The sequence below is a fragment of the Aquarana catesbeiana genome, linkage group LG13 (assembly GCF_042186555.1).
Source record: "Aquarana catesbeiana isolate 2022-GZ linkage group LG13, ASM4218655v1, whole genome shotgun sequence".
Lineage (NCBI taxonomy): Eukaryota > Metazoa > Chordata > Amphibia > Anura > Ranidae > Aquarana > Aquarana catesbeiana.
In genome coordinates, this window is record NC_133336.1 from 151,634,314 (window position 1) to 151,646,941 (window position 12,628).

At 41.1% G+C, this 12,628-nt stretch overlaps 1 protein-coding gene across 2 annotated transcripts in view; it reads right to left on the reverse strand.

The window, feature by feature from the left end:
* LOC141117111 (matrix metalloproteinase-18-like) overlaps nucleotides 1-7,425 on the reverse strand; it is a 1,147,747-nt gene extending 1,140,322 nt beyond the window's left edge. For both annotated transcript variants that reach the window (XM_073609736.1, XM_073609735.1), the window contains exon 1: nucleotides 7,172-7,425. In XM_073609736.1, the coding sequence (XP_073465837.1) occupies nucleotides 7,172-7,384 (213 nt within the window). In that variant the 5' untranslated portion in view covers nucleotides 7,385-7,425. The remainder of the gene's footprint in view (nucleotides 1-7,171) is intronic.
* Nucleotides 7,426-12,628: the final 5,203 nt, after the last annotated feature.

Genomic DNA, 12,628 nt, shown 5'->3' on the forward strand with positions numbered 1-12,628 from the left:
TATCACATGGTCTGAAGTTTTCAGACCCTTTGCTCAGTATTTAGTAGAAGCACCCTTTTGATCTAATAGAGCCATGAGTCTTTTTGGGAAAGATGCAACGAGTTTTTCACACCTGGATTTGGGGGTCCTCTACCATTCCTCCTTGCAGATCCTCTACAGTTCTGTCAGGTTGGATGGTAAATGTTGGTGGACAGCCATTTTTAGGTCCCTCCAGAGATGCTCAATTGGGTTTAAGTCAGGGCTCTGGCTGGGCCATTCAAGAACAGTCACGGAGTTGTTGTGAAGCCACTCCTTAGTTATTTTAGCCGTGTGCTTAGGGTCATTGTCTTGTTGGAAGGTAAACCTTCGGCCCAGTCTGAGGTCATGAGCACTCTGGAGAAGGTTTTCGTCCAGTATATCCCTGTACTTGGCCGCATTCATCTTTCCCTCGATTGCAACCAGTCGTCCTGTCCCTGCAGCTAAAAAACACCCCCACAGCATGATGCTGCCACCACCATGCTTCACTGTTGGGACTGTATTGGACAGGTGATGAGCAGTGCCTGGTTTTCTCCACACATACCGCTTAGAATTAAGGCCGAAAAGTTCTATCTTGGTCTCATCAGCCCAAAGAATCTTATTTCTCACCATCTTGGAGCCCTTCAGGTGTTTTTTAGCAAACTCCATGCGGGCTTTTATGTGTCTTGCACTGAGGAGAGGCTTCCGTCGGGCCACTCTGCCATAAAGCCCCGACTGGTGGAGGGCTGCAGTGATGGTTGACTTTCTACAACTCCCTCCCATCTCCGGACTGCATCTCTGGAGCTCAGCTACAGTGATCTTTGGGTTCTCCTTTCCCTCTCTCACCAAGGCTCTTCTCCCCCGATAGCTCAGTTTGGCCGGACGGCCAGCTCTAGGAAGGGTTCTGGTCTTCCCAAACATCTTCCATTTGAGGATTATGGAGGCCACTGTGCTCTTAGGAACTTTAAGTGCAGCAGAAATTTTTTTGTAACCTTGGCCAGATCTGTGCCTTGCCACAATTCTGTCTCTGAGCTCTTCAGGCAGTTCCTTTGACCTCATGATTCTCATTTGCTCTGACATGCAATGTGAGCTGTAAGGTCTTATATAGACAGGTGTGTGGCTTTCCTAATCAGGTACAATCAGTATAATCAAACACAACTAGACTCAAATGAAGGTGTAGAACCATCTCAAGGATGATCAGAAAAAATGGACAGCACCTGAGTTAAATATATGAGTGTCACAGCAAAGGGTCTGAATACTTAGGACCATGTGATATTTCAGTTTTTATTTTTTAATAAATCTGCAAAAATGTCAACAATTCTGTGTTTTTCTGTCAATATGGGGTGTTGTGTGTACATTAACCACTTCAATACAGGGCACTTATACACCTTCCTGCCCAGACCAATTTTCAGCTTTCAGTGCTGTCGCAGTTTGAATGACAATTGCACGGACATCCATCACTGTACCCAAAGTAAATTTTTATCATTTTGTTCCCACAAATAGAGCTTTCTTTTGGTGGTATTTGATCACCTTTGCAGTTTTTATTTTTTGCTAAACAAATAAAAAAAGACCGAAAATGTAGAAAAAAATAAAAGTTTTGTTTTTGTTTCTGTTATAAAATTTTGTAAATAAGTCAATTTTCTTTCACTGATGGGCACTGATAAGGCGGCACTGACAGGCACTGATAAGGCGGCACCGATGAGGTGGCATCAATGAGCGGGCACTGATGAAAGGGCACTGATATGTGGCACTGGTAGGCGGAACTGATGGGTGGCACTGATATGCAGCACTGATGGGCATTGATAGGCGGCACTGATGGGCACACATGGGTGGAACAGGGGGGCACTGATGGGCGCTGAAAGGCTGCAAAGATGGGTTTTTATGGGTGGCACTGATAGGCGGCACTGCTGGGCACTGATGGGCATTGATACGTGGCACTGATATGAGGCACTGATAGGCATCCCTGGTGGCACTGGCAGTGGTAGGCATTGTGAGTGGGCACTGATTGGCAGCTGCCTGGGAACTGATTGGCAGCTGCCTGGGCACAGATTAGTATTTTCCTGGGGGTCTAGGGGGGGGCATACCTGGTGGTCCAGTGTGGATAGCCATCCTGGTAATCCTGGGCAGCATGATGGTGGTCTTGAGCGGGATCCGAGGGGGGGGCTGTGCTGATAAACAATCAGCACAGCCCCCCCCCTGTCACGAGAGCAGCCGATCGGCTCTCCTCTACTTGCGTCTGTCAGACGCGAGTGAGGAAAAACCGATCACCAGCTCTTCATATTTACATTGTGTTCAGCCGTGATTGGACACGGCTGATCATGTGGTAAAGAGTCTCCATCAGAGACTCTTTACCTAGATCAGAGTTGCGGTGTGTCAGACTGACACACCGCAACAATGATTGCCACGATGCATGCCCCAGGGGGCGCGCAGCGGCTTAATATCCTGAGGACGTCATATGACGCCCAGTCAGGGTATTGAAATCACTTTGCCGCCTTCTTTCTGCTATAAAAAAATTAACTTAAATGATTTTAGCAAATGGCTGTAATATAACAAAGAGTGAAAAATGTAAGGGGGTCTGAATACTTTCCGTCCCCACTGTATATCGAACACTAGTTATTTATTTTTTGTCCATCTGCACACAACTTCTCCTATTGTCCGTCTGTGCTGAGTACATGCATTTTCACATATTCATACATTAGCCTTCAAGCTACTCCAAAAATTGCAATAAGCCAATCATTTTGCGTCAGCTTTAACCTAACCGATTTAACCACTATTTTAACCTATTTAACCATTTAACCAGAAGATTTGGCTGCTCAATGACCAGGCCATTTTTTGCGATACAGCACTGCGTCGCTTTAACTGACAATTGTGCGGTTGTGCGACGCTGTACCCAAACAAAATTGACGTCCTTTCTTTTCCCACAAATCTTTCTTTTGGTGGTATTTGATCACCTCTGCGGTTTTTAATTTATGTGCTATAAACAAAAGAATAGCGACAATTTAAAAAAAAAACATTATCTTTTACTTTTTGCTATAATAAATATCCCTATTTTTTTTTTAAAAAACATAATTTTTCCTCGGTTTAGGCCGATATGTATTCTTCTACATATTTTTGGTAAAAAAAAATCCCAATAAGCGTATATTGATTGGTTTGCGCAAAAGTTATAGCGTCTACAAAATAGGGGATAGATTTATGGCATTTTTATTATTATTATTTTTTTTTTTTACTAGTAATGGCGGCGATTTAGTGATTTTTATTGGGACTCCTATATTGCGGCAGACAAATCGGACACTTTTGACACATTTTTTGGGACCAGTGACATTTATACAACGATCAGTGCTATAAAAATGTACTGATTACTGTATAAATTATACTGACAGGGAAGGGGTTAACACCAGGGGGCGATCAAGGGGTTAACTGTGTTCCCTAGGTGTCTTCTAACTGTAGGGGGGATGGGACTGACTAGGGGAAGCGAGAGAACAGTGTTCATACTTAGTTTTACACACACACACACACACACGTTCTCGTTCTCGTTGAATATAATTCACACCCATTTTTATACCCACTTGTACATATATAAATATATACATAATCTTTTTTAACCAGATACATAACAATGCTTTCAGCACCCCCACTCAAATGTCCATTTACAACCATATCCCTCTCCTGACATATTCGCCCACCTGTACATGGTTACATACGCCTTAATAAGCATTAACCTCCTGAATAGATTCGGCTTTACAGTATAACCTGTATATCCCCTTTTTAGTTTGATTTTTACTCAATCAGCATCTTTTTTTTCACACATTTGTCTATTTGTACATAATGTTATACACTCTTTTTCTGACATTGTCCACCTGTACATAAACCATCTGACAATACCTTTGGCTTAGATAACCTGGGTGGGCTTGTGGCGCAGAGCATTGCGCAAGAAGCCCACCCAGGTGTTACAACAGTGAATTAATATTCGCTATTGAAACACTGATCCTCAATCCAACCAATCAGAAGTAGGTCTGAGACCTGTTTTCTGATTGGCCGAAAAGAGAAGAGTCCCAATTGTCTGCCGAGAAGGAGGGAAACGGAAGCCGCCACGATACCCGTGGAGAGCAGGGCAAGGGAAAGCCATCGCCACTGTCGAGCAAAGGAAGCCGCTGGTAAAGCCCGGGAGAAGTGCTGCCCACCATAGATAGGGTAAGTGCACCAGACCCACCCGACCGACCGGGGGTGGGTGGTACTGTTTGCTGCCCATAAACAGTATGCAAAACACAAAATTACCACCAGCCGCTACTGATTTATATCGTTCTATTAAAACTTTCTCCAGGAACCATTTATAAGCCTTTTCCACAAACCTCCTTTTACTTAGCGCCATTTTCTCTCATTTTTTGTCACAAAGTACTCTTTCATGTCTCTCTCCAGTTCTTAAACATATAGCCAGGGCTTTTTTTTCTCAGAGAATAGGTGCAGGAACTCCCCCTTTCAGAGCCACCCCTTTTCTCCACCCCTACCCACCTCCGAGCACCGTTCCTTGGTTCCATCCCCTACCCACCTCCCAGTACTGCCCTTTTAGACAATACAGAACTAAGTATCAATTTGTGGTTCTAAGTAATCCGTAAGGAATTTGGTAATTATAACAAGAAAAGCAGTAAAATAGAACCCCTGCAGCCAGTAACAATAGAGCCCCCACCAGCAACAATAGACCACCCCACCACAAAAAAACCCCAGCAGCAACAGCAGATCTCCCCACAGCCAGCATCAATAGATTCTCCGGCAGCCAGCAACAATAGACCCCTCCCTCAACAGTAGATCTCTCCCAGCAACTGACCCCCCCCAGCAATATAAGACCCACCCCCATCAACAGTAGGTCTTCCACCAGCAGCAATAGACTTCCTCAGAAACAATAGACCCCCATGCAAAAATAGATACCCTCCAGCTAGAATAGATCCCCTAGCAGTGAGTATCAATAGACCCTGCAGCACACCCCAGCACCACTTGCTGTCAGTGGTGAAGGTGCCGGAACTGCGTTCCCCCCCCCAGTCCCTCTGAAAAAAATCCCTGCATATAGCAGATTTTAAATGAGGCTCTCATTCAGTCTCCAGGGGCCGCTGCAACCCTTCTCCCAGCATAATGGTAAGTAGAACAGAGGCATTGTCAAACAACCATTTGGCTAACAATCAGCGGTGCCGATTGGTGGAATAAGAAATAATCTAGACGTAAATATTAATCCTGTGGAGGAGAGTAAAATGTGTAATCTCATCTATCATTACATAAGATCCGATCAGATTTCCACTAAATGTTCTGACAAAAGCAGTATTTTTAAGTCTCCTCAGTGTTGCAAAGGATAAATGAGAGGTGTACTTAGAGACATCTATGAGGTGTTCCAAAACTATTTAAATTCCTATCCTACAGTTGGGAAGCCCTCTGTAAATTCTGACAGGCTCTTAAAACAGTCTTCCAGAAAGCCGAGTCCACCACTGTTGGGTGGATAGATATTGTGACTTTGTGCATGAAAATACTGCCCTTAAGAAAATGCAACCTACCCAGCTTATCAGACAGTGAGTTAATCAGGGACCAATGGACCACCCCTGGACATGTATATACACAATATACAAGGTGATACTTTGCTTATTATGGACTTTACTAGCACCCTCATGAGACGAAAACAACTCAATTAATAAAAATAACATTTTATTATACAAATATTCCTTAAAAAAATCACATATTGTCGTTCACAATTCATTTAAAAACAGACACTTATTGCAATATGATACATTAGTCCCATTTGGAGCCACTATAGATATATAGGGGGTTATTTATGAAATGCAAATTCACTTTCACTACAAGTGCAATCTACAAGTGCAAAGTGCACTTGAAATTGCACTGAAAGTGCACTTGGAAGTGCAGTCGCTGTAATTGATGGGTAGCTCTGCTGATTTTATTATCCAATCATGTGCCAGCTAAAATGCTGTTTTTTATTTTTGTTGCATGTCCCCCTTGGATCTACAGCGACTGCACTTCCAAGTGCACTTTCAGTGCAATTTCAAGTGCACTTTGCACTTGTAGTTTGCACTTGTAATGCAAAGTGGATTTGCCTTTCGTAAATAACCCCCATAGTGTATATATAATATACACTATAAGATATAGTGGTCCCAAATGGAATGCAATAAGTATCTGTTTTTAAATGAATTGTGAATGGTATATATGCAATTATTTTATGAATATTTGTATATATTTGTATAATAACATTTTGATATTTTTATTGAGTTGGTTTTGTCTCATGTGGGTGCTAGTAAAGTCCATAAAAAGCAAGGTATCACCATGCATATTGTGTATATACTAAAAGAATGATGTGGCATGGGTAGGGGTCTTTATTTTGTATACGTTATGGGCACAGTGGTGGCACAGTGGTGTAGTGCATAGCACTCTCACCTAGCAGTAAAAAGGGTCGCTGGTTCGAATCCCAATGACGACACTACTTGCCTGGAGTTTGCATGTTCCTGTACCTGCGTGGGTTTCCTGGGGTACTCCGGTTTCCTCCCACACTTCAAAGACATGCTGGTAGGTTATTTGGCTTCTGTCCAAAATTGGCCCTAGTATATGAATGTGAGTTGGGAACCTTGGATTGTGGGCTCCTTGAAGGTAGGGACCAATGTGAGTGTGTGGTGCGCTGCGTAAATTGATGGCGTCATATGGGTACCTTAAATAAATAATATATGAGCATCTTAATGAGACACGATGTACAGGGATAGGAACAATTGTAGACACACACCCACACTCACTCAGAATGGACTGGTGTCTTTATTCAACCTTATTAACTATGTAACATGTAATATTGTTTAATAATTTACAAAGCAAAAACATTATTGCAAAGTACCAATATATTTCCCTAGTCCTGTAGCAGCAATTCCACCATTACACAAGATACTGCATATGCAATAAAACAATGATCTCACAATATACTTTCTATCTTTTTACATAAATAAACAAATTACTGTATATACAGCACATTGAATTTTGATTTTTGATCTAATATGAAAAAGGATGTATTAGTATGCATTTATGTACTTATATTTATGTATTTATGTTACATTTCTAATATCTTGTATTCATACCAGTATATCTATCTGTTTTCTCTTAGAACTCACTTATTATCGCATTGAGTTTATGATTGAGCACCTACCGTAGCTAATTTATATTGTTCAGTGGCTATCTCGGCAGGCACCTCCAGTTTCCTCCCACGTGGCTGCAGAATGGATACTGTATTGGTTTCTGATGATAAGGTTTCTTTGTTATCTCCATTTCCAGTATCTTCGGTAATTGGTCTCAAGAACACAAATGGCAAGATCAGAAGCACAATGCAAGTTGATTGTAATGGCAAAAATTGTTTAGCCATTCTTCCACTGATGATCTTTCAAACTGTTTAGTGCCTCTCAGAATCATATGTTCTTAACCTAGCTATACATTAACCATGTCCAAACATGCCCTCTGTCCCCACAAAAATGCAAGAAAGAGGAATTCCAAAACAAACGAATAAAGAAAAATTATCAGAAAGAAGAAAGGTCCAACTAATACCAGGCCTTTTTCTGACATTTGTTGTTTACAAGCAAAAATCTGCATTTTTTGCTAGACAAATACTTAGAACCCTCAAATATTATATATTTTTTGTTTAGCAGAGACCCTAGAATGAAATTGTGATTGTTGCAATTATTTATGCCACACAGTTTTTGTGCAGCGGTTTTTCAAACGCAATTTTTTGGGGGAAATTACACATGAATTAAAAAAAATATATATATACCCCAATTTTTTTGTATAATATGAAAGATGTTACACTGAGTAAATAGATACCTAACATGTCATACTTTAAAATTGTGCTCGCTTGTGAAATGGCGCCAAACACGGTACTCTTTATGGAGACAGGTCCTCTTTATGAAGAGATCTGGGGTATAAAAAAAGCCCAAATCTCTCCTCTACCTCTAAAAGAAAAAAAAAAATGTTTTTTTGATTATTTTGCATTAAAAAAATGGCCTTGTTTACAAATGGCCAGAACCAGAAGTGACATCACTCAGGTCCTCCTAGAGCATAGATATGAGGGAGGCCATCTTTTCTTTGCTCCTCTCTGTGCCCATCTGCCGCAAGCGCCGGATCAGTCTTTGAGGTTTCCGATCAGCCAGGTAAGCTTGAAACCACTGGAAAGCACCTGCTGCTTCTAAAAGCCATACCCACAGTTGCGTAAACATGAGCTGTGTTCAGATCTGTAACACAGAATCCAAAAATGTGTGTCTAAGAACATATGCTTTACGTGCTTGCACATATAAACGCATGTATACAAATTTACAATTGCTTAAATGAAATCTAAACAAGGGGGAAAAATACATATACGAGTCTTTAAGCATTTAAAAGGCATCTATACGCAAATATTTTACTAATCATTACACAGGAACTTTCCCCTAAAAGGTGGCTTGATTTGCCCCCTTGTGATAGCATTAAAGTTAAACGAGAAAAAAAAAAAAAAAAGTATAAAAAAAATAAAGTGTAAAAAAAATAAATGTAAAATATAAAAAACAAACTAACCAAAAAAAAAAAATCAAAAGCACCACGACATCCTACACACTTGAAAATACAAACATGTGCGTATGTTGTGCACATATATGTGAACAATTGCACAACACATATTGGGTATTCTCACATGTGGCAATGGATAGGTATAGACTCCATGATGACCACAGACGCCTACCTGCGCCTTCCTACCAGGTTGGGGAAAGGGTCTGGCTGTCATCTCGCCACCTCCGACTAGGGATGAGCAGAACACCCCCCCGGTTTCTTTTCGCAGCAGAACATGCGAACATGCAAAAAGTTTGTTTGAACACCGTTAAAGTCTATGGGACACGAACGTGAAAAATCAAAAGTGCTAATTTTAAAGGCTTATATGCAAGTTATTGCCATAAAAAGTGTTTGGGGACCTAGGTCCTGCCCGGGGGACATGTATCAATGCAAAAAAAAGTTTTAAAAAACTGACGTTTTTTTAAGGAGCAGTGATTATAAGAATGCTTAAAGTGAAACAATAAAAATGAAATATTCCTTTAAATATCATGCCTGGTGGGTATCTATAGCATGCCTGTAAAGTGGCGCAGTTTTCCAGTGTTTAGAACAATACCACAGCAAAATGCCATTTTTAAAGGAAAAAAAGTCATTTAAAACTGCTTGCAGCTGTAATGTATTGTCGTGTCCCAGCAATATAGATGAAAATCATTGAGAAAAACGGCATGGGTCCCCCCCCAGCCCATTTCCAGGCTCTTTGGGTCTGGTATGGATATTAAGGGGAACACTGCACCCAAATTTTAAAAAAACTTGGCGTGGGGGGGCCCCCAGGCACTGTATACTCTGAACACAAGTATATATACTATACGGCCTGCCCTATATACTCTGCAGAAAATTGGGCCTTAGGTGTTAGTGGTGCCAGAACACTGTAACCCCTCACAGTTACTCTTGTTGTGCGCAGGAACAGGCCCTGCTGTTAAATATTATTTCAAAATTGTAATTACATGCCCCTATTAAACAGGGGCAGCCTTTGGTGGTGGTGCCACAACACTGTACGCCCTCAGTTACTCTTGGTGGGCGCAGGAACGGGCCCTGCTGTGAAATGTAGCGGGCACCTACTTTTAGGTAGGTGACCTTTCTTGTTAGTTTATTATATTAGGTAAATTTAGACAGGCTGATGCTATTTGCAGCAGGCCTGTATTGCTGATTTCTCTATTTGAGTGACAGGTGTCTATGTGTTAGTCTCGGCCAATCATTGATTTGTTTGGTAATCCCGGGACTTTCATATAAAAAGGGGGGTCACGTGTTTCAGAGAGAGAGTGCGAGTGCTGGTGCCAGTTCAGCCCAGCTCAGAGGAGCGGGAGAGCCAGCCTGGCTCCCGGAGGGGGAGTTGGAGGTTTCCCCTCCGGGGAGCCAATGGAGCTTCGCCCTAGCGAGAGGGGTGGAGATATATTCCTCATGGAGGAACAGATGACATCTTGCCGCGTGTAGTTGTGGATGTTGTAGGCCGCCCCTGCGGGGAGGGGAACAGGCCACAAAGAGATAAAGGGAACTGAGAAACATTGCGGAAGAAGTAGCAACAAAGCGGAAGGAAACTGGGTGATTGATCGTTTATGAGTGGCACATGGACTATCGATCACGTGAGTGAAAGCCCAAGGGAAAAGTACTGCCAGAGACTGAGGGTTGTTGGTGCACAAGTCAGTGAGATGGGCAGTGATGGCCTATGACTTTGAGTGCAGCATTGCCCCGGGATTCCAATCAGTCAAGCGGGAGGAGTTATCCAAATTTGTTCTCCTTTAGCTAAACCTGGAAGTACCATGTCGGTGGGAAGTAGTGGTAAAAGGGTAGTGGTGAAGCTGCCAGCACACATGTAGAGATGTGGATCGTTCTTTAAAAGTTATCCTGATGAAGAAGTTATTCAGAGTGACTCTTTATCAACTCAGTCTCTATTAAACCTACTTCCATCGTCCCTGATTGAAGAAATCAATGAGAAATGATTTCTTGATTGTCCGCAATTATGCACAGTTTCTCTTGTATGACTCATGGAAAAGCGACAATGTAATAGAAGAACATCTCAAAGAAAATCCTTCTCCCATCCCAGTTTATGTTTGATGAATAAAGCATTGAGAAAAAGCACTAAGGACTGTGACTTTTAAATCTATGGGCTGCGAAGGTTGAACAGTAAATGTGAATTTCAGATATAACAATATTCAGCCGCTCCTTCGGGGGTAAGAGCTACAGAAATATTAGATCAAGAATTGTAATTACATGCCCCTGTTAAACAGGGGCAAAAAAATTGGGCCTGGGTGGTAGTGGTGCTGGTGCCACAACACTGTAATGCCCCGTACACACGGTCGGATTTTCCGATGGAAAATGTCCGATTGGAGCGTGTTGTCGGACATTCCGACCGTGTGTGGGCTCCATCGGACATTTTCCATCGGATTTTCCGACACACAAAGTTTGAGAGCAGGCTATAACATTTTCCGACAACAAAATCCGATCGCGTCAATTCCGACCGTGTGTGGCCTGTTCCGACGCACAAAGTGCCACGCATGCTCAGAAGAAATTCCGAGACGGAACAGCTCGGTCGGGTAAAATTAGCGTTCGGAATGGATACAGCACTTTTGTCACACTGCAATGTCAAAAATAGTTTAATACAGCGCACTCTCTTCTTCTTTATAATGTGAGAAGAATAAAGTAGTTTTGCTGCTCATATTCACACAGACTTCTCACAAACTTCTTTCTTTATTATTTATTGTGATTCCCTCAATATATTTAGATTTGTCACATCTGACCAAATTTGTTTTTGGTTGTTTTTTAATTTTTTTGGTTTTCCTCCAGGCTGGTTTTGTATTTTTTTTTTTTTTTCAAGGCTGTGTTTTTATTGTTGTTTTTGTTGTGTTTTGTGTGTCAAGTTACCACAACACCATTGATATCTTGTATTATTTAATCTGTAGGAGATTGGTTGGTGAGATGTTATTAAAAATAGGGGATTGGCGCTGTCCAACTGTGATAATAATTATAAATAAAAAAAGTGTTTACTCAACATATATATCCCAAATATTCATGTCAAAAAATATTAAATATTATTGTGCATTTAACAAAGTGTTTACAAAGACTGAAGTGTATCAAGTGTACATAATCCACCTATACAGTACGATAACGGTAACGTGCAACGTGCTCCTAAAGTGCGTGCAAAAAATCTTATATTCAATGGTTATATGTGTATAAAAAAGGTACCTATATCTTATAAAATGGCAGAAGAAACAAGATCCAATATATAAACGCAATAATGTTATTCAAAGCGAACAATTATGTGAAGAATAAAAAGTGAAAAGAATAAAAAATATAAAAAAACCCCAGCATGTGTGCATGAAAAAACAAGTATGGCAATCAAAGCAAACAATTAATTGGAGAGAAGATGTGAAAATATATATATATATATATAAAATATAAATTCCCAACATATGTGCATAAAAAAATCCTACCAAAAAATTTGGTGTGTAAAAAACAAAATTTATGAAAAGTAAATGTCCGCAAAAAAGTCCTAAAAAATGTCCTTCTGGTGAAGAAAAGCGTGGTCATAGCATTCAACCGTTAATATCCCGTCCTTCCCTGCACCCCCACTTGTGCTTGCACTCACCGGACTCCCTAACCCCTGCAGGGGTAAAGGGCATATGCAGACAATCCTGCGATATCCGAACCGGGAAGTGATCCTCCGTCCAGGGGTGCTTTATCCTCCTTGCTGCAGGGTTCTGCTAGATCTGTGACTCCATTTCACATGTGGTGTTTGGCTTCTCTGTTTACCAAGTGGGGGTGCAGGGAAGGACGGGATATTAACGGTTGAATGCTATGACCACGCTTTTCTTCACCAGAAGGACATTTTTTAGGACTTTTTTGCGGACATTTACTTTTCATAAATTTAGTTTTTTACACACCAATTTTTTTGGTAGGATTTTTTTTATGCACATATGTTGGGAATTTATATTCTATATATATATATATTTTTTTTTTTTCACATCTTCTCTCCAATTAATTGTTTGCTTTGATTGCCATACTTGTTTTTTCATGCACACATGCTGGGGTTTTTTTATAGTTT